At 35.4% G+C, this 23683-nt stretch overlaps 1 protein-coding gene across 1 annotated transcript; it reads right to left on the bottom strand.

Moving 5' to 3' along the window:
* Window positions 1-261: 261 nt before the first annotated feature.
* On the bottom strand, window positions 262-22131 carry LOC110733198 (bifunctional D-cysteine desulfhydrase/1-aminocyclopropane-1-carboxylate deaminase, mitochondrial-like). Its single transcript, XM_021913208.1, has 10 exons — window positions 21695-22131; window positions 21511-21576; window positions 19188-19382; window positions 18992-19102; window positions 16760-16851; window positions 15486-15578; window positions 2356-2413; window positions 2153-2266; window positions 1327-1424; window positions 262-609 (listed from the first exon to the last, which is right to left on the bottom strand). The coding sequence occupies exons 1-10, from the start codon at window positions 21908-21910 to the stop codon at window positions 405-407; spliced, it is 1248 nt and encodes a 415-aa protein (XP_021768900.1). The 5' UTR covers window positions 21911-22131; the 3' UTR covers window positions 262-404.
* Between the last annotated feature and the right edge of the window lie 1552 nt (window positions 22132-23683).

A 23683-nucleotide genomic window follows, 5' to 3' on the forward strand; every position in this document is an offset into this window, starting at 1 on the left:
ATTTGTTTCCATACCCCTATCCCTAGCCAAACCACTTCGACCCTTTTAAGACCTTCCGACCTTAGTGGGGGTTGAGTCATTACTGGTGGAAGAAGATCAAGTCAAGCCTATTGAGCGAGACAGTAAAGTCAAGATGTCAAATAGCTTAAATGTTTTCATGTTTATTTCTTCTGGTTCCTTCGAGGAATCTCGAAATATTACCTTAAAACCTCATGCATCCACGACAACCAAAAGCTGCAAAATGCATAGCAAAGCAGGAAATTGACATGGTTTGGGTGGACCAAACATCCTTATTGATACGATGGTAAGCTTAATCCAAATGTTCTATACATAGTACACCAATCATACAAAAAGTAAATTCGCCAATATAAAAAAGGATATACATATAATTGATGTTATTTGCTTCAAAACATTTTCCCAACACCCTCTTGTCGGGGTACAGACTCATGGAGCTCCATTTGCTTCCAATTTCCAACCATTGCTGCCAACTCGCGAGTCTTATCAAACAGGCCAAGCAAGCCACCTGTATGTATAAACAGGATCCTTCTTCCTTGCCACTTCTCCGGATTTTCAGTAATATCTTTCATCAATCCGAAAGCAGCTTTTCCACTGCAAGTGATAGTCAAGCAGCTCAATTTATACTTTCATAACTATACTTAATGTACTTGATATATATACATGATTTTCAGATGGGGATTTATTGTCAATTAGGCTACTCAAAGTAAAACACTAACATAAGAAGATAGGAAGGATATAACTCTTACAGATGCATAGCAAATAGAGAAACAAGAGTGTGACCATTTCAATCGTTCCTTCTGTTACTCAACGTTTTATTCATACTGGTTGCTAAATTGTGAATTTTAAGCACCTGATGTACAATAGCTTTTCAGAGGAAACATAGAAACACTTTACAAAGTGGCTTTCACATAATCAAACAACCCTAATTCATAATGATATTAGGAGCATGAAAAACTAAGAGTATGATCAAAGCACATAGCATTACCTTTTGCATTTGAATATTTTACAAAAAAAATTACTCCCTACATTTGACTTTGTTAATCCTGTTTACCATCTCTATAGATCCCAATGCAAATGAAATTTAATACTCTCCCAATAATTACACGAAGAAAAACTCATGGAATCATATTTGATTGGTCTCGATATGCAATTTCATAACATCAACCTTTTAAGATTTTCCATATACGTATTTGAAAATTTGCATATTGGTTTGCACTGGAAACAGTGAAAAGCGTAACAAGAGTCACAAAAAGAAACAAAGGAAATGGCAATATGCAAAGATAATATTTTACTAATGTCTGTACATACCTGTAAACTGGATCAAGAACAACACCAGTAGCAGATGCAATTTCTTTAACAAAATTAAGCTCCACTTGTGTGTTGATTGCATAACCCAAACCTTTTGCCTGGGGAGTTTTACAACACAGCAATCAAATACATGAAGTATCAAGAGGATCACATGCATTATGGTTTGAGGTTTCTTGATACATCATTAATGACCGACGATTCAATTTAAAAACCACATTCAGCCCCCACAAAGAACTTAACAATCATAATCCTCAACTACATCCCCCCAAAAGAAAGGAACTACACCAAATTGAGAAATTGCATCATTCCTCACATGCTCCTTAATTTACTTTCCCTCTAAAAGGTATATCCAAACATGGCACATAGGAAATTTATTTATTATTACTTTCAATCATAAGCAACAGAAGCCAGCTTTCCTGTCTGGAAACGCACACACAAATATCCACATATATGTAAAGTAATAGAAATGCAATACTTCAGTTATCGTACAAAGTTATCAGGATCTCTATCAAGAGTTGTAATCAGAAATGCATATATATGACCTGGATCTCAAGTGTGCATTTTATATCCAATAAATGTTTAACTAAATGGAAAGTGAATTGGAAATGTAGTTCTGGTACTTTTACAAGGATTGTCCATCCTTTTTTTTTTTTAAAAAAAAAGCCACGTAAACCTCCTATCAGTTAAGTAGAGAAACTAGTCCATAAAACTAGTAAGAAAAAGCAACTTTGCATTCTGTGTTCACAAAAATTGTACATCAATCAAACATTGAAACAAATAAATAAAAAGAGAAATAAAATTATTAAGGCGAAAAAAGTGGACATACATTATAAATGTTTACAATGTCACGAGAGCTAATTCTGGCCTTAAGTCCATCGAGGAGACCTTGAGCAAAGTTATAGAAGTAATCTGGATCGTCACAAACTGAAAATGCATGAACCTGCAGAGCCAGGCTACCTAAGATTATCAAGTCCAAATTTGGTAACCTCAAAATCATGAATGACAGACAGCTTGACAAGAGAGACCTACTTTTGCCTTCAAATTACTAAGCCATGCTCCCAATGACAGACCAGCAATTGTACCCCCACTGACCATAATGTAAATTTGAACAATATTAATAAATTATTATCAATCAAATTAACAATGGCATATAATTTAAGCTTTGTCCAGATTTTGGAATATGCCTCATATTTTTTCGATAATAAAACAAATTTCAATGGACAGTAAAAAAAAAAAAAAAAAGAAGAGGGGCAGAAGTCAACCGAAAATCAAGGCAAAAGAAAAGGAAAAAAAATAAAAGCAACTCTTGCAATATACCTTGTATTCTATACTTGCAACACACCTTATTGTCACGTTATTTGAGGACGTGATTAGAAATATTAAAAGGACAGATTAGCATATAAAATTTTAAACCCTAACAACTCAACACTTTCTTCTTATCAAAGGTAAAATCATTCTGTTTAATTTGTCCAGTATAATGTCCTCCTTAAAGTGCATGCCAAAGTGGTGTGTTGCTACTAAATAAAAATGGATAAGTATAAGAATGGGATGTGTTAGAGAATGCTACAGGCCCCCAAGTAACATGAGCCAAATTGAAGCTAAATATATCGCAGCTTTGGTAAAGAACCACAATAGACTACTACTAGCCACAAAAAATATTTTTCCTTTTTAACCAAATCAGCCAGATATAAGAAAAAATATCCTGCCACAAAAACTACTCCTTTTACCTTATGAACTCCAAATATTGTATCAGGAGATGAACCCCAATTAGACCTGACAATCTTGACCCAGACCCGAATGACCCGACCCCATGACCCGAAATCGACCCAAAATCCGAATTAACCCGACCCGAAGTGGAACTGACCCTACCTTGACCCAAAACCAAAATTACCCAACCCGAAACGACCCGAGATGACCCGAGACCCGACCCGAAGTTGACCCGAGACCCGAAGTTGACCCGACCCGAAAATGACCCGATATTTAACTTCTTTTAGTAAACAATTGTATAAGTTATAAAAAGTTTATATTAGGAAATTATACATTAAAATAGACCCACCAACATCTTACATGACTACATTGACTTTGATATAATAGCTAAAAAGACGGTCAAAGTGAGATGCGTAAATAGTGCAAAATGTCAAATCGTTAAGAGTAATTTGGGACTGAGAGAGTATAAGAATAATTCAAAGAAATTATTACAACAATGACAATGATAATAAGAGTACGTATTAAAACTAAGATCAATAAGAGAGTGAGGTATAACTCAATTAGTTAGAGCATCCCTCTTAGTTTCAGGAGATCCTGAAAGTGATTCTCAATCTAAACACACAAAAAAAAAAAAAAAAATAAATAAAGGTTAATATAAGTCAAACAATTACTATATTCCATGAAAAAAATAGCCTTAATAAATATAGTGAGTTTTTCGTCAATAAATAAATAAATAAATATACATAGTTGAATTTAACCCAATGAATCACCCGAATATGACTCGACTCGAAGTTGACCCGACCCGAAGTTAACCCGAAAATTGACCCTACCCGAACTGACCTGACCCGAAAATTGACCCGACCCAAACTGACCCAACCCGAAAATTGACTCGACCCGAAGTGTTGACCCGATACCCGACCCAACCTGATTATCAGTCGACCCGAAATCAACCCGAAACCCAAAATGACCCGACCCGAACCGAACTTGACCCGATAACCTTTTGACCCGAACTTGACCCGACTCGAAATGACCCGACCCGAATGACCCATTTGCCAGGTCTAACCCCAATGAAAAAAAAAACTCCAATGAAATCCAACAATACCAATAGCTATTTTCAAAGATAGATGACATAAACATATGATTCTTTGTCTCCTCAGTCCTCACTGAAGGACATAAAGGCGGTGTTTATTTAGGGGGATAAAAGGAAAGGGATAGGAATAAGGGGATGGAATATCATAGTTATGATGTTTGTTTAAAGGGATGGGAATAGGGATAAAATCCCTTATCCCACAAATCCTATGCCTAGGGAGGGGTGGTATAAGGAAGAGGGATAAGTATTGGGAATAACAAGACCTATATGCCCTTAATTAAAAGTAATCAAGGAGAAGGAAAGAATTCGTAAGTGTATATTGATAACTTTTCTACTCATCTCATTCCTATTCCCTATACATACCAAAGATGGTATAATACATATTTTATCCTTATTTTAATCACCAATTCCCTATCTTGATCCCACACTCTTATCCTTCTTATCTCTATCCCTTAAGACAAACACTCCGAAAGTACACACATGCAGGCTGGTATATGATCAGCAGTTATGATGGATAGCTTAAGGACTCAATAGGAATTACACATACAAGCAATTTTCACCCAGGTTTTGCTTTTAAAAGTCCATACCATATTTGGCTGCAAGCACAATGCTTGTCAAGAAAGCAATTTGAATGGTCAAAAAACAAAGTACTCCCTTTGCTCACTACAACTTCTTGTTAGATTTGGGCAAGTATATTAAGGGGTTTAGTAGGGTGGCACTCTTTTTGTAGAGAGAGGGGGAAATAAAAGTAAAAATACGTAGTATATTAATTGGTAGAGAAAAGTTGGTGGTTGCCTGGTGGAAGTGAGTATTAGTTTTTTTAGTGAGTATCAGTTTTGTTCTTTTTGGACCGTTGTGATAAGCATTGTCAAATGACCATCTTTAGGGACGAAAGATGCCAACTTGCCAAGGCACAAACGATATCAACAAGAAAAGATATATAGCCTCTAAGACAGGTCACTCATGGAAACTAAGTCATGGTGGCTTAGTTTCTAGTCCAGATTTTTTGCTTTAATCGTGCAGTGCTAACTTAGCAATGGTACAAGCCTTGTACAAAAATGGACAAGGTGATCAAGAAGAAACACAAGTGAGCATTAAATAATTCGAAATGCATTCTAGCCGACTGGCATAAGAGTGGGTGAGGTGGACAGAACTGGGACCGAGTCACTGAGTTTCTACAGCTTTCGGTGAGTTTGTAGTTGAATAATAAATGCATTGACACAATATCTATAAAGGTCTAACATCAGCACAAGCATTATAGCAAAAACAACGCTGGGAGGAAGCTTGGATTTTCATTGATCATTGCTACCTAAAGAGCTTTTTGGATTTATATGATGTTCCCAGTGTAGCTCACCAGATTGAAAAATTCATAATGATATATTCTAAGGCCTAGAAAACTTGAGCAAAAGACCTACAAAGCATTTAATATAGACAGAGTAGATTGGATTCTAACACTTAAGGGACCTATGCAGCAGCATGGTAAACCAATGCCTCCCCAAAACCCATAGTAAAGTAAAAACTGAAGGAGTTATGTCTTCGTCGTGTGCAATTACTAGATATATAAATGGATCAAATTACAGAGATAATTAAGTTCGTACTTTTGGGTCGTCATTTTGCCATAGCTAGAGGTACTAACGATCTTTGGACTAGTAAAATAGCCCAAAGCCCAATTGGACGGATCCTATAAGGTCACACAAAGGGGCTAGATCGAGCATTAAAGGACGAGGCCCATATGGGGATTAGAAGTGGTTTTGGGATTCGTGCCCTAGTCTGATTATAATAAGATTATAAATAGACTAGGTGCCTAGATTTGCAAGAAGTGTAAGCAATTTCAAATTGATCAAACCCTAATTAGCAAACACGAAACCCAACCCCTCTCAAAGTCCTCTCTCTCACACGGCTCTCTCCTCCTCCTCACGCCGGTGGTGGTTCGTGGTGGTGGTTCGTGCGGTGGTCGGTTGTCCATAAAGGTGGTGATCGCGGTTTTCCTCAATCACTCGACCAATCTAGTATTGGTGGACGGCTCATTCGAATCCCGTGGACTAAGTAGAGGAGCAAAGCTTGGGGCTCTATTCTCTCCCTGATTTGCCTGTCGAATAGCTACGTGGAATTCACACGTCAAAGGTATGATTATGTGTCTTGTGTGTTATGCATGCGATTTTGGATTGGTACTTGATTGAATATGATTCATGTTTTCCCGCTGCGTAGTACCTATAAAATCCTATAGTGGTATCGGTTAGCCTCTTGCATGAACGCGCTAGATCATAAAAATACGATTATTTGATGTCCATGTTAATTTTATAATCAATTAAGAGGGAGAAATTAATTTAATTATGGTTCAATTATTATTTTAATGTGATTAAACTTTTTGAATCGATTAAATGTGATTTAATTATGCTCAAAATAGCCATGAAGAGACCGAATTTTAGCCCTAAATTATTCGAAATTTTCGAACCCCCTAACCCTAAATTTCGAATTTTTTCGAAAATCCTAGCCCTAAAATATGATTTTATGCTTGATTTTGATTTAATTCGATTAATTTTATGTTTCATAATTTTAATCGGATTGATTTATGCATAAAAGTGTTTTGTGTATGATCATAAATTTAATTTTAATAGTTAGAATTAAATTGGGATTAATTTTATGATAAACCCTAATTTTAAAGTTGAATGTGATTTAATTTTAATCTTATGGACTGATTTAATTTAATTATGATAAGTGTTATTTAATTAAATTAAAATTTCAAAAAAAAAAAAAAAAAAAATAGAGGCGGCAGCCACTGTGGCTGTCGCCGCTGCTGGTCCAAGAGGGAGAGGAAGGGGAGGGCGGAGGTCGGGGGTAGTTGTGGGCAGCAGCGTGCAAGCGTTGCACGGCTGCTGGTGCTGCAGCCACGCTGCTGCCCTTGCGGCAGTGGCTGTCATCAGCCAGGTCGGGGGTCGGGGGTGGCTGTGGGCAGCGTACAAGCGTTGCACGGCTGCTGGCGCTGCTGCCCTTGCGGCAGTGGCTGTCATCAAGATAATTATGAATTATTTTGAGATAAAATCAGTTTTATTTTGGATAAGATAAAATATTTTGAAAATATGATATTTTATTTTAAAAGATAAAATTGGTTTTATTTGGATAAAATCTTTTATTTTAGGATAAAATCAAATATTCAAAAGTTGTTATATTTGGTATTATCCATATTTAAAGTTGTTAAATTGGTAATTATCCTAATTAAAGTGGTTAATTTTGGATAAGATTGATTAGGATATTCTGAGCATATTCCAAAAGAATAATAATTGATTTAAACAATGTGATTATCCCATAATTAGATTAGGATATAATTGATTTTAAAATTATTTGATTGACTAGTAATTAGGATAGAAACTCCTAAATTTGTTAGGATAATCATGGAAGATTAAATATGATTTATCTTTCTAGATTAAAATATGATTTGATTCTATCTCATGACTAAATTAAATATATGATATTTTATAAACGGTCATGAATAATATATGATATTATCTAATTATGATTAAAATATAAGATATTTTAGGAAATGCGTTGACTTAATTATGAACATTCAATGTTGTAGTTTAGACAAGCATGTTGAGTGATTTATTATATGACACTTTTATAATATATGATATTATGTTGCTATATATAGACTAGTATGGCCCATAGATTCTTAAATACGATCTGCGCATCGTGAAGTATTTTTGTAATCTAAATACGGTCTGCGTACCGTTAAGTACTTTTGTAACTTCTTTTTAAAGTAAATAGAATAGTTATTTAAATAGTGTTAGTCCAAAGAAGCCCATGAAGTGAAGGCCCAAAGGAGTAAGGTGGATGGAGATCCATGACGATTCAAGCGGTAGCATTTTCATTTCTAGTTTTCTTAGGACTAAGGGTCATACTATGTCATGCTTTATTTTATTGCATTAGTAGATTATGCATGTTAGATTTTATTTATGTTGATTGATGATGCGCTAGAATTCAATAAATAATCACAACATAATAAATCTAGGTCCCAGTAGAGGCAACTTTTTCAATTAAAAACCCGATGAAACCTTTGATATTTTATGATGGGTGATGCTGGGTGTCATATTATATCTTTGGGGAGTGGGGGTAAATCACGTTTTACACTTTTAATTGGTTATACTCAACAAGGTTACCTAAAGGGTTTAGAACCTTGAAGCTAAGGGTAATAATTAAGCATGTGATGATTAATTATTCAACCAAGAGTTACAAGAGTTGTAATCAGTAAAGAGTTTACTCATCTTGAAAATGTAATGGTTGATGGTATGGCCTCAGTGGTCAATTATTGCACAAATAAAGGATCTTGGAATCACTTAAAATTCAATTGGGATCCATTAATTATTGAATAAAGTGTTTTAAAGTTGCCTAATGAATGCGTTTCTAGTACTTTAATTTTAAATTAAACATAATTATTAAACTTTGCCTTATTTTGACATACATGGGTAGCCATAACAATGATGACAATTCTTTACCTCCAACGATGATAACAAGGCTTAACTATCTCAACTTCAACAATTGGGAAAGCGAACTTAGAAGTGTTCTAAGGAACGAAAATCTTGAATTTCGTTTAGACTTACCAATCGAGGGCAGATTTAGTCCAGGCATGACTCTTGAGAAGCATTTGAGAAATGTTTGAGATTGTGAGAGAATTGCGCATATGATGTTGTCTTCTAAAGATTGGGCTAAAAGATTCATGAACTATGAACCTTATCTCTTATTCGAGTGCTTACGTGAAATTTGCTATGGAATTCTGAATTCCCATGTTGATGGAGAAATGGATGAAAACGTTAAGGAAATCATTAATATGGTTTCCAAGAATGACGACTCCTGGACTGGAAGTATTAGGTTTTAAACCTACAAAGCTCAATGGCGAGATAATTTCAAGAAAACTCTTGTCAGGCCAGTACAGATTCATGTGGATACGATGGTTGAACTATTTGACCGCATGAGTATGTTAGGGAGACCATATGAAGATCATCAGGTTCATGATATAATTCTGCATTCTTTACATGATGGTTTTGACCTCGAGAAACTTTGTCAAGATGATAAAGATTATGGAGTCAAACTAGTTGATTTACATTTTCAAGGTGAGTCAAACTAGTTGATTATCTGAAAGGAGAATAAGCCAGTGCTTGAACAAGGATGAAGTGACAGGTAAGAGTTACCTAACACTCTTGTTATAAACATTTTAACTTTCGCTTAGGTATGTGATACCAAGTTGCAGTGCTTAACATAGTGACGTTGCGCGGAACTACAAACAAGTGAAGCTAGCAAGGAAATGGAGCTTGAAGGTGCACTAGAAGTATTTGAGTGGCCAGAGATAGCTTCATAGTTTTAAATTTTGATTAGTTTATCATGATTTTAGAACAATTTACAGTTTTGATGAAACAATATTTTGGTTTTCTTGTTTTGAATACTGAATTTGGTTTACTTGGCTTGGACAAGTGTTGATCCATGACCAAGGTAATAAATTGTTTTCATTTTGCTAGATATGAGTTAGTTTTGTTTTATGACATTGATATAAGTAGATCACAAAAGTAAATTTAGATGTATAACAAGTAAGGTTAGGTCACATTAACCATTTGCACATCCAAAGTTATGGATGGACTCTTATTCTTATATGATTATGAATCACTTGAGAATTAGAAGTCATGCTTGATAAGTTAGGATGACCAAGTTGATTTTTAATAGAAAGGGTAAAAGAAGCTAAAATGACCTTTTGGTACTCATACATATGATGTATATGAACCAATGAGTTTAAAGTTAGCAAAGAGATTTAACTATTTCATTGCTTTTACTAACAATTTAGGAAAATATATCGATAATTACTTAATAAAGTAAAGCTTGGAAACAATGAAATGTTCAAAATTCCAAAAATGAAATGTAAAATCAGTTTGAGATAAACAATTTAACACCATAATATGATTGTTGTGATAAATATTTAACTCAAAAGGAATGATCATCTAAAGGAAATTGTTGAATTAATTCACAATCCAGAAACATTACAATTAAAGTGTATGTTTATGAAGAAGGAATCAAACTTTGCTTGCCATTGTTTGATCCAAAATTTAATGATTTACAAATAACGTTTTGAGGATATGCATTAGAACAACAACAATTGCGAAATTACTAAACAGGAAACTTAACCAAAGCAGTAGAAAAGATGTCATAAGAGTTATGATTTGGAAATGTTCCGAAAGTTATTTTTTCTAAACAGGATTAAGGGTTATGAAATCAATGTAAAATGTTTACAAAGATGACATAATGCACCCTAAATCAGAAAATAGTTCTTCATGGGTTTTCTCATGGAAACTAAAAGGTATTATTCTTACAATCGCGTAGAACAGTGTTTTTGTTGCACGCGATAATGTCTATATAGAAACAATGTCTTCCTACAAAGCCAAGTGGGAGTAAAGTTAGATTTGATGAGAATTCGAGACGAGCAACAAATGGATGTGGATAACACTACATCAGAAACGAATGCGCATGAAATCAGCTAATTTGATAAAACATGTGTCGAAGCAAGCTAATTCCACTAGCAAGGCTTCTATCGTCCTCCTAGAATGAAAGGCTTCAAAGAGTTGAAGAGAATAATTCTATTGTCGCTCATACCTATCGTAGGTTACTTGGGATTAAAACAAACAGTTTGTTGAAATTCTGAGAAAATGTGGATTTTTAAATTTTTTATTAGAACGGTTAGAATCCATGCCCTACAAGCAAGCTTTGGATAAGTGCCAACTCAGGAAATGGCTTAAAGCCATGAAATCCAGTATAGACTCCATGTTTGTAAAAATGTGTTAGTCCATAATAGTCTTACAAATAGGGTCAAACCTATTAGTTGGGTAAGCCTATTCGGATTATTCTAGTTATGGATATTAAAATCAACTTCATGAAATGTTCTTGATGGTGAGTATGTATATGATACATCCTAAGAATTTTGAAATCCAGAAATCCTAGAAAGTTTTACAAACTTCAGAAATTCATTTATGGATTGAAGTAAGCATTAAGGAGTTGGAAAATTCGTTTTAATTAGGCAATCAAACAGTTTGATTTTCTTAGTAGAACGAAAAAGAAATCTTGTAGAGACAAGAAGTTTAGTGGGAGGAATTGGTCTGCTTGAATAAGTCTAGCAGTGGTTAGAAAGATTGTTTCTATATGAGAGACTTAGGAGATGTAGAGTACATATTGGGAATTAAGATCCATGAAGTGAATCTGGAAGAATGATTAGAATGAATCGAGAGACTTATGTTGATAAGGATCTTGACAAGTTCATGAAGCAAGACTCTAAGAGAGGATGTTTTCCCATGTTTCATGGTATTACATTCAGTAAAACTCAGTGCCTCAAAAGCTAATAGAGTTTAGTTGTATGGATAATGTACCTTATGCTTCTACAAAAGGATCCATTACTTGTGCCATGAAATGTACAAAACAAGATGTTGCATATGACTTGTGCATGTGTAGCAAGTTTCAAGCAAATTCAGAATAAGTATACGGAGAATTCCAAGAACAAATCCTTGAGTACTTGAGAAGCACTAAAAGGAATTTTTCTAGCTATTGTGTTAAATGGTAATTTAAGCAAGTTGTTAAAAGGTTACACGAATGCAAGTTTTCCAAACAGGCAATATGATTCTAGATGGTGATCTAAATGCATATTTGTGTCTGGATGGAGAAGGACAGTGAGCTTGAAGAGTTCAAAGCAGAGCACTGTTGCATACTCAATGTCAGAATATGTGTATTAAACTATAGTAAGATAGTTACAGAGGAAGTTCGGATTAAAATGTCATGTGACTAACAGGTCACCTTTGCCCAAGAACAAAGGAGCCAGAGTCACATCACAAATCCAAACAAAAGGATATGAGAAATCACCTCAATTATGAGATCATTGACAGCGGAAGGCATGTTCTGCTAAGTTTTATTATGAGTGAGAAATCACTAAACCCCTTCCATGAACTAATGTATGAGAGTCATATTAAAGTCTTAGGATTGAAGCAAGTTATGTAATTTAAGTTTTATATGTTTTGAGAAAACATATTACATGAGAAATGCATCAATTTGCAGAATTATGTTTAAAATAGAAATTATTATTTCTCTTATTTAATTATGGTTTTGGAAATTAAATAAAATGTCCAAAATAATTATGAAATGATGGGTTCATCGACCCGGTGAATTGAACCCCACAAGTGAACAAAATTCATATATTATTTAAAGTTCCTAGTTCGAGATCATTAAAGTGGACATAAATGATTTCAATAAATGAACTAGCATGTAAGATTGATTGGATAGCGCAGTTTCATGGGTTATAGGGGCATGGTGATGCTCGGTCAATCACTTGGATATGCATGAATGATGCATGATCGAAATATTGACCTACTTTGAAGTTCAAGTATAGAGCTTCCGTATATATTAGTGGATTTCCTTTGACATGAGTGGAACATTAATTTCATTCAATGGATGTTGTGACTGTGGTACACTCAAACGTCTAGCCGTAACCGGAGATTATAAAAGGTGTTTCCTGGTTATTTTTCAGAAGTTGAGTGGGAGTCATGTTACCACAAGATTGGATAGAGTCTACCTATTAAATTAGGAAATGTGTCATGGCCTCTTGAAGAGGGAGAATTCAGAAAATACGTGGCCGCGTTCAAATGCATTACACAGTAATCATTTGGTTTTGTAATTCTAACTCAAATTTCAAGAAACGATTTGTAGATTAATATGATCTCGACATGTGATGCAATCATATTATCAAATCGACACATACATTGACTTAAGGAATTTGAATATTGCACCCTTGTCTCAGACAAGTGGGAGATTGAAGGAGTTATGTCTTCGTCGTGTGCAATTACTAGATATATAAATGGATCAAATTATGGAGATAATTAAGATCGTACTTTTGGGTCGTCGTTTTGCCATAGCTAGAGGTACTAACGATATTTGGATTAGTATAATAGCCCAAAGCCCAATTGGACGGATCCTATAAGGTCACACAAAGGGCTAGATCGAGCATTAGAGGACGAGGCCCATCATGGGCCTCATCACTCTAGGTGGCCGGCCATATGGGGATTAGAAGTGGTTTTGGGCTTCGTGCCCTAGTCTGATTATAATAAGATTATAAATAGACTAGGTGCCTAGGTTTGCAAGAAGTGTAAGCAATTAACTAATCAAATTGATCAAACCCTAATTAGCAAACACGAAACCCAACCCCTCTCAAAGTCCTCTCTCTCACACGGCTCTCTCCTCCTCCTCACGCCGGTGGTGGTTCGTGGTGGTGGTGGTGGTTCGTGCGGTGGTCGGTTGTCCATAAAGGTGGTGATCGCGGTTTTCCTCAATCACTCGACCAATCTAGTATTGCTAGACGGCTCGTTCGAATCTCGTGGACTAAGTAGAGGAGCAACGCTTGGGGCTCTATTCTCTCCCTGATTTGCCTGTCGAATAACTACGTGGAATTCACGCGTCAAAGGTATGATTATGTGTCTTGTGTGTTATGCATGCGATGTACTTGATTGAATATGATTCATGTTTATCCGCTACGTAGTACCTATAAAATCCTACAAAAACTAATACTCCTCGGTTTAATATTAGTTGTAACATGAAAGTGGGCACGGAGATTAAGAAAAAGGGAGTTAATGGGTTTTGGTCCCCACATGGGTTATGAGATTAGACAAAGAAGCCTTGCATAATGAAAGGGGATTTAGCGGGTTTTGATCCACACATGGGTTACCTTTGGTATTTTGCTAGGGAAAATTATTAAAATTAGTAAAGTTGCAACTAAAAAGCATCCATTTTAGGGAAGTGTTGCCTTTAAAGAGACCGAAGGAAGTAGATTGCAATAACATTTTTTATTAGTGGTTCACAGTAGCAATTTTGCAAATGGTGTTTGGTAAAAAGAAAAAAATGACTTGCTTCCATGCTGACTCTTAACTCCTAAAGCAAAACTAAAGGTTATTCCCTGCAAAACATCTATAATAATCTGTAATAAATTAGTGAATGGTAAGTGAAGAAAGAAACTAAGGATACGACTAAGAAGAAACAATGAGAAATAGTAAGGTCAACAAAGATGGACGTACAGAAACATGGAGAGAACAGTAAATATGCTGTGAAAGACAGAAAATATGATCATGGCCTGAATTTTAGTTGTATTTTTGTAAACATGAAAGTCTTCTCCACATACTTTTGCAAATGTGTTACTAGGAAAATAAGAAATTCTATTAGTTTCTTTGTGGATATAAGTGGACTAGATAATGGTGAATTTAAAAATATCAAATTGTCAATCTCAAACTTACACAAATCTGCATAACTAATTATTGTAATTTCAGATATGTACAGTATCTGTAGTATCCTATTATTTTGGAATTTGGAAGTGACTTGATTCATCAAGCATCGAGTGGCTTTCTAAGCTTCCTAGTGAACTTATGTGCAAGCATTTATTTCTATTTGTAGAAATATGCAAGATTATTTTTTCTGTAAGAAAATAACCTTCAAGAAAATTGTGTTCTAACAAGGGCATCATAAAAGGTCAATTCACAACAAAATAAGGGTCTATTCACATTTACTGAACTGAGCCTGAACCAATCTGATTAGAGCTGAACCGATCTGATTAGAGCTAAACTAAACTGAATAGATTGGAGCTGTATTGAACTGAGCTGAGCTTAAATGAATATTTTATGAGAGAGGGAAATTAGAAGTTGAACTGAACTGAACTGATTGGAGCTGGACTGAACTGAACTGAACTGAAATTAAGTAAATGTGAATAGGCCCTAAGCCACATAAGTTCAAATAAGTTCCCATATATGTTACAAAATTTTAAATAAGTCCAGTGAATGGGTTTTCAGGAGAATAAAGCCAAAGGAAGTTCCTACACTCTTGAGTTAAATTATGGTTTCTACCAATCTTTAAAGAACTATCATTTGTATTTAATCAACACTCTGTTATGAACTAGTATATAACTATATATTAGCTACCAAAACAGAGAGATTAAGGACACAAAACGGAGACTAAAAGAGGAAGAAGGAATAGGGAAGAACAAGCAAGATATGTTTTTATAGGTAACTCATCAGTGATCATCACCAATTAAAGCTTAGCCAATATTTTGAGAGGAGTGATACTCTCCCCACGAAAAATCTAAAAGCTAACAAAACACTCAATAATAATAAACTTGCCTTCTCTCTCACTGCTTTCTTCTTTATATAGCATTTCTATCATTCTATGTTTATGAACTTACTTTCTTCTTCAAGTTCATTCTACTAATAATCACATTGCCTACACTACCCCTCCCCCTTAGGCCTGTTCATTTTATAACCCTATCTGTCTCAATATTTGTAGTAGATTGTAGTATTGTACAGACCTGCCACATGCTACAACAATGTCATCAAAACTTCTCGATTCTGCAACATTATGAAGCTGCTGCTCTATTTCCCTGATCGCCTCGATATAACCCCTGAAAGTCAACATAAGCACACGAGCTGATTCCAATGTCACAACGTTAAAGGACAAACAAAACATGCATCCTTTTTATACGAACAGACATACAGAACAAAGATGGCAGAAACAATGACCTTTTGAACAGTAACTGTTTAAGAAAGCAAATTCAGGATACATTCTTCTGGATATACTCGAAATGAGAGACAAGAATTAATAATGGACTGTAACTAAATAGATCAGATACATTCTAGTCATGTTCAAGTGCTATGTTCTGCGACAGAAAGCAATAGCAGAAGATAGGATCACCCATTGAACTCAACCATTTGAACAAATATAGTTCCATTGTAAGTAAAACCCCCACATTTTTATTTAAATAATCATCTGAGACAGGATTGATATTTATATGTATTCTTAAAGTAAAATCATATTTGCAATAGAGCTTTATTTCTTGGAAAGATTAAGTTGATTTCTAAAGGAGCTTACATATGATAAAAAAATATTTCCAAAGAAAATTATGGCAGATTGAATATAATAATGAATTTATGAGAAATAGCTATGTAATCCAAATATATATTTCTTTTTAAGTGCCCCATTTTGACTGGCACAGTTGCCAACGCGAGACTTTGACCAATAATATCTTTGATACTTTATAACTAATTAACTATACATTGAGACGATTGTAACAAGGACCAACATGACTATGTTTGATCTTATGCATAAAGCAGACAAGGTAAATTAAGCTATGCTATGTTTGACCTTATGCATAGTCATAGCATATGTGAACCCCACTTTTCTTAAATAGCATGAAAAAGTGTGAGTTGGAAGTATTGAAAAACGGAGGAAGTATAGTATTTGTATTACAAAGTAACCTAGTACTTCTATTTCTGATATTTGTCCAATGAATACTTGAAAGTGATTTTGAGATAAAATTACATATTTGTCCACCCACTTCACCCCAATAAAAGTAATAAATAAATGTTGCCTTAGCCAAGGATATCAGGTTATATTTTCTCCTTTTCTTGAAGGACGATGTCGAGTGAAAATTCATGAACAGAATGTTACCAATGTAGACAAGTGACATTTTCTTCCACAGGAACCTACAATAGAGAAGAGGACTATTGTATTTTCATAGGGCTTATAGTTGATCACTTATACTTAGGCAGAACATCTAACTCAAAGGAACCGATAGTATCTCACCAAGTTCCCAGAGAGTTTGAACCTCCAACAGGAATAACATACGGTTTTCTTCCTTCACTTATCAGCCTTTCTTTCAGCACATTCGTCAAAGCCTGCATGAATGACAAAGATGGCCCCCATATCATGTTTATTTAGGCTATTGATCCATGCTTTTCAATTTTCACATAACCTTGTATGCAGGAGAAAGGATACTGAATAAAATTACAAGCATGAGCTGTACACAGAACATTCAGTAGGTGCATATCAAATCATACTTGATAAGGTTCTACCAGAGAGAACATAAAACTGTACACTCCAGCCTCACAGCCTTGCAATTAATTGGACAATGTAAACCTATAGCACTTACAGAGTGTGAAAAATTATAGCAGTACATACTGTTAATTTTCAAATATGAGAGAACTTTGTCATCTCACATTCTTAATCTACCTTGTCTGCTTATCATATGAAGCAAGAAGGGTATTGGAGAGAGGAGACAATGAAAAGAATCATCGAAATTGTACTTTTATTTTTCTAAATCTGCAACAATAGCCATAACACTGATAAGCCATACCGCCCAGTCCTTATCACTAAGTATTTACTTTAGGAAGCCAACCTAACCTCAAATTTTCAACTTTCAATTTTTTGTTTATAATCTTTCCTTTCTTTCCCTGAATTCATCAACAAATATTGTTTCCATCTCAAATTTTTCTTAATGAATAAATAATAAAGGAAAAATTGAAAAGAATAATCAAACCTTTGCTCGAACTACTCACGACAATCCAACTTTTACAAAATCTAGAAATAATCCCACCTTTAAATCCTATCTTCTCAAAATATTCCCTTGTCCGGTTTTTTTTAAGTTGGTAACCGGTTAAAGAAAGTGACTTGTCACATGTTGCCTTCTAATTTGTCCTATATTTTAAAATAAATGATAAAACAAAAAAAAAAGATATTCAGCATCCCCTTTCCCACTTTCCCAGCCCCCAGCCTAAACCAGCAGTCCAGCACCACCCCATGGGCTACCCACCTTCCTTGTCAGAGCTTGTTTTGTTGGGGTAGGGTTTTCACGGGGTGGGGCTTATGGGATGGGGGTTGGTTTCTGGGTGGGGAATTTCAGGATGAGGGTGGGTTTCTGGGTGGGGACTTTCAGGATGGGGGTGGGTTTGTGGGCGGAAAATTTCAGGGTGAGGGTGGGGTTTCAGGGAAGGAGAGACAGGTGGTGCTGGGGCTACCGAGGAAGGGGGTGGGGCTGCCGGGGAAGGGGATGGGGCTTCGGGAAAGGGAAAGGCCAGACAACTTTAAGGTTATGTTAATTTTAAATGCTTGAAAAAACCCATGTGAAACCCGAGAACTTTATTCCATGCAATGGCTAATAAGGCGATTGATTCCGATAGCATCTTTGATTACCTAATCTGGCCCCTTGACTTGTGAACATATCTAGAATGTTGGTAGTTTTGCCGTGGAAGTTACTTGTATGACTAACGGCTTCGTAAACCATATATGAGGGAAGACCCTCGGAATTGAGCATTAAATAAGTGCTTCGCAATTGAAAATTCCAAAACTAGTTGTGCAAAATGTCACGTCTTTAGCATTTTGAGAAGAGCTGTGGGTTAGACACTTTAGAAACCCTCACGAAAGCACACTCGTCCTTTAGAGTAATCTAAGGGTTTACGCTAGAAACAATCATAATTCCTACAAAAGTAAACATAAATATTGCTAGGCTTCACCTTCTTTCTCTCTAAGTTTTAGTTTACTTGCTTGAGGACAAGCAAGAGTGTAGGGGAAGTTGATGAGCGGCATTTATGGCAAGCAACTATTTCATTTGGTTGTTCAAAGTTTAGGTGATAAATAAGATTGCGTGGTCTGTCCATATAATTCTAGGTTAAAAATATAAAGTTCACGCATCAAAGACACTAAATTTTAGTCTCCAAAGAGCCTAACGTGCATGATCCATATTTCTAAGCCAAAAGGCTGATAAAACTTTTCCAAGAAAAAAGAGAAAAGGGCAGTAGATGAGTGCATCACTATTGTGAAACATATAAGGCCATTACTGAATGATGTTGCTCAAAGATAATAAACCTACTTTCAATCATCAACAAGTCAAATTGTCACTCAGCAAAGATGTAAATCTTTGATTGAATAAACTTAAAAGTTTGGTTAACGTTCAAATTACTCATAAAAACAAATAGAATAAGAAGCCAGAAACAAATAAAAGAGATAACAAAGCCTAGAACTGTGAAGACTTCAACATACCACACTTCCAATTTTTGCGTATTCTTCTTTTGAAACAAGTTCAACATGAGCTCCAACTAAGCGTTCAACCAACAGATTGCCAGTTAAACCTGGATCCTTATCCAAAAGAGCCTGGCACCATAAGCTTTGAGTTAAAGTCACAATAATTTCAAAAAATAACCAAGATTAAAGCATAGATTTCAATTAATTGGCAAACCTTGGAGGTACGTAGTATAAGAAAAGAGTCAAGATTCAGATACTTAGCAGCCACTGCAGTTGCACGACAGTGGTTACTCTGGATGCCGCCAATTGTTATAATACAATCAGCACCCTGTGCTACTGCATCTGCCATCAAAAACTCCAGCTTTCTTACCTTGTTACCACTCAACTGCATACCTGAGAGATCATCACGCTGTAAAAAATAATAGATGTTCTTGTCAGATCAAATGGTATATGTGTGATTTCAAAACAGAACAGAATTTTACAGACGAAGAAAACGGGAATAGGAGAATATCAACTAAGCTTTGGTGGTTGAAGTTTGGGAATTACAAAAGAGTAAACTGACATCCACTACATATTGATGCTAGGATTGACAAAGAAAACAGACTAAGCCTGCCGTGAAGAAAGAGTTGAACCAGTAACTGCCTTATGTAGCAGGAACACAACCAAATTTGCAAGACATATGTTATAATATCATTACTTTGGCATTGGTAGTCCCAATCATTCACTATAAAAAAAGTTTAAAAGCTGCAAGGGGATAACGTCTTCTTAGTAAGGGCATATATGAAAAGCTCAATAACTGTATTCACCACGCATGTACATACCCATCTTAGAAGAATTACAGGACTTCATAAGAGAGAGAAAAACCAAACATTATAGGTTGGGTGTTTTAAAGTTAAATGATTAATTCTTACATGCTTATTATCCCATACATGCAATGTTTCACATGCTGCATTACAATTAACTAAGGAAAAAAATCCCTGTATTTAGCTTCCAAAATGACTATGATACAGGCCTAGTGAGTGTATAAAGTGAAAGGTTAATGACTATTTGTACAGTCAAATTGACTAATCAAATCATTGCCTATAAGGTAGAGGCTATTTAAAACCATAGGTGACATTCATATTCATGCAAAGGATTTGTTTAATGTTTTAAGGGAGAGGTGACCATACGTAAAACCATCGGTGAAATTCCTATTTTCCTAAAGTAGTCAATGAGATAGAAGGAAAAGTAGAGAGTTCCTTTATCTATATTACAGTATACCATTGGAAGAACAATTAATCAATCAATCAAAGCATTAATCCCATAAGTGGAGTCGACTACATGAACCAAAATTGATTATTACATGTGGTCATCCACAAAAATCTTTCGTGGATAAGGACCATAATATCAAACCGATAGCAATAGCTGCCATTAGTTAACCACGAAGGAATTCATACTATGTGAAATTTGATCTGGAAGACTTAAATATATAACGATAGATTGGATTAAGTTCACATCAATCCAAGCCTCATCACTTTTACCCCTGCCATGGTGAGGAGATCACTCACCAAAATCAATAATATGTACATATGTGTGTGTACTGTACCAAAAGAGATTGATGACACCAATATAGCCACTATAAATGATGGTCTCACATTAGAATTACTTTTATACATGGTCAAAAGAGCACATGACGCAAATTAGATCATAACAAGATGGTAATTCTTAGATTGGTCCACCTTATTAGAAGCTATAATTTCAACTCAACACACTTATCATTTTATAATTTTATTTTATTTATAGAGAAAAAGGGTAGAAAATGATTAGGATAATTTGTCAATGTTCCACTCTTAACAAAAATATCGAGCCTATGACAATTTATCTAAAAATAGACACCTTTTAGCCAGCTAGCTGAGTTACTATGGATAAATGGTAACAGTTTATCCGAAGGCCACTTTTCCTCATGATCTTTTAGCAAAGAAGCATGACAACTAAGCAATAAAGGAAAATCAACAATCATGGTGGCAAAGGCGGCATATAAATGATTATAAGACTCCTATAAAAAAAAATGGGCACTGAAGAACCAAAGTCATCGTTTTAACAAATATAAAATAGAATGCCATTACTTTTGCTTCATATACAAAGGACTAAATAAAAATGGCTATAAAAATTATGTGCATTCACTATTCATCATTAAGTACCAGGCAGTGATTACATCTCATATTCAATGCGAAACACCGGGTAATTAAATGAGTAAGGTTGCTAACATCTAACCCCCTTCAATGGCATGGACAATCACCTCTTTACAGACACTGGAAATCTGGGATAATATTAGGTTGTAGTTCCGGTTTTTTATCCGAAGAAAAAAAATTTAATTCTCTTTTGCTTCACCAACCAATCCAAGTAAATTTCATCAAACAATTTACAAATTCTAATAACCATGAATCCAAACAAAACAACCCCAGATGCCAATCAACCAAATAAATCACAAATTTCACCAACAACCCCAAAAACTACAAATAAAAGCAAAGAAACAACCATTAGAAAAAAGAAAATACCTTCAACCAAACTTCAGTATTGGGGGGTAGATTAGGGAGATTCCACTTGTGAATTGGGGTAGGAAGCTGCAAAATATGTTATCAAAGTAAACCCAATTACACAATACAATCATGTGATCAAAGTAAAGCCAAATACACAATACAATCAATAAAAGGGAGAAAGAAAAGAGAAGAAAGTGAGTACATGGGCAAGAGAGAAAGTATGAGAAGGAAGGGGGGAAAGATGAGTGGCCCAAGCAGGAGGATCATAAGGTTGTTTAGCGAGGAAGCCGAAGCTGGTGTCGGAAGCCATGGGAGTAGAGCAGAAGCGCGGTGCTGCTGAGTATGAAGCGCGGTGCTGCTGAGTGGCTTTGATGACTCCGAGCTGAATTGGAGTTGATGGTGCAGGCACTACTAACATTTGTGAATTGTGTGATGTGCATCAGACTAAGGAGAAGTTGATGAATTACAATATTACCCCAAAAAAATAAATAAAAAAAAAAATAACGAAAAAAAATTCTTACAACCAAAAACCAACTAAAACAACAAACTAAATAATCAGAAAACTACATCAAAAAATTTCTTCTTTCGCTAATGAATCTCGCTTACGTTTGCAACCTACCTTAATCCTGCAAAATATGAAACGGTTAGAAACTCGCATTCTACTACCTGATTTTCGTAAACCTAGAGATGGAAAGCGACATAAAGAGGATGAATGATTCGATGATAGGGACCGCACTAAAAACCAAACATCCCAAGTAATTAAAATTCAAATGAGGCAAGCCAACTGGATGACTTTGTTAGTTGCTAATATTTTGTGATTTGAATTTTCATGGTCTTTAAGACGTATCTTAAACGACATTATCTCCATTGCCATACTTATAAAAAGAAAATTTTAAAATCACAAAATTGTTTTTTTACCACCAAAACTTCTTATGGCTTGTCTAGATTGTCTTAAATAAGTAAGGGAGTGCGGAATTTTTAAGGGTTGGATTTTACTGATTGATCAAATAAGGGGATAATTATTTATGTCAGGGGTAGTGGTGGAGAAAGAGCAAGGCAAGAAGGAATGAGATGGAATCATTGAATGACGTGAGGTAGGAGAAGGGAGCTGGATAATACTTCGTATTTTAGAAAGGAAAAGTTACACTTAGGGGTTAGGATAACTATTACTCCTATTTTGAGGGGAATATATTATCCCTTGAAAATTCTATCTCCAATACAGGCATTTCTAAAGAGGTAGCCCCTATTAATATCCTATATTAACATATCATGTAAATATAGTGGCATTTTGGAAAATAAAAGCACTTCTCTCTCTCCCTCATCCCTCTTCTCCCATGGCTTTGCCGACCATCCCCTCCCATGGCCACTATTTCTTCTCTCTCTTCCCCTCCCGTGGCCTTGCCAACTATTCAACCACCATCGCGAGTCTAAACCAGCCGGCCAAACATAAGACACCCTAGTAGGACATATGTAAATTAAGCCCATACTAACCCCTTAGGGAAAGGGTGTGGTGCTCGCAGAAATGCGATGGTCTCTATTGCTACTAATTGTTGTGCGGTGATTAGGCCTGGTTATTGGGTAGGGCTACCCAATGGTAAAGGGGTCGGGCCTAATACTAAAGGGTTTTGACCCTTTAATTTTTTAGTGGACATGGCTTTATAGAGTCTTATTTTATAGGGTTTTTATAGGGTTTTAATTGGGTCCCATTAATTTAAGAATTAAAATAAAAAGCCCAATAATTTAATATTGGGTCAGCACTGTCACCCCACTCACCCCTTGTTCTCTGTCATCACTTCTACATCTCTCACCTCACCTTCTCAAATGGTAAGGTTATACAATAATGGCGTCAAATGTTGCAATTCTCTCACCTCAAATTCATCAAAAAAATTCAACTGGTAATTATACCTTTTCCAACACTAATTAACAAAATTCCAATTCAATTTTGAAATTAAATTCAAAATTGAGACAAATTGAGAGAAATTAGAGAAATAATAATTAATTGCCAAGAAGATCGACACCTTGAACAATGAGAAAATCAATGGCGTCTTGAAGATCTTCAACAGCTTCCATACCAAAATCATCCATGTTTTCTTTCATAACTTCATCAAATGCTTATTGTGATATTGTCCTATTCGTCGGTGGACCACGATATATTCTGCCTTGGAGCTGCAACAATGGCGTAGGGTTGATG

The sequence above is a fragment of the Chenopodium quinoa genome, unplaced genomic scaffold (genome assembly GCF_001683475.1).
Source record: "Chenopodium quinoa cultivar QQ74 unplaced genomic scaffold, ASM168347v1, whole genome shotgun sequence".
NCBI lineage: Eukaryota > Viridiplantae > Streptophyta > Magnoliopsida > Caryophyllales > Amaranthaceae > Chenopodium > Chenopodium quinoa.

What these genes read in the sequence shown, in the direction of transcription:
- LOC110733198 (XM_021913208.1), bottom strand. Translation starts at nt 21,910, where the DNA reads ATGTTAGTAGTGCCTGCACCATCAACTCCAATTCAGCTCGGAGTCATC. An exon ending in TTAGTAATTTGAAGGCAAAA is followed by an intron (nt 2,267 to 2,355) that starts GTAGGTCTCTCT and finishes CTGGCTCTGCAG; the next exon opens with GTTCATGCATTTTCAGTTTG. An exon ending in GTTCTTGATCCAGTTTACAG is followed by an intron (nt 610 to 1,326) that starts GTATGTACAGAC and finishes TATCACTTGCAG; the next exon opens with TGGAAAAGCTGCTTTCGGAT.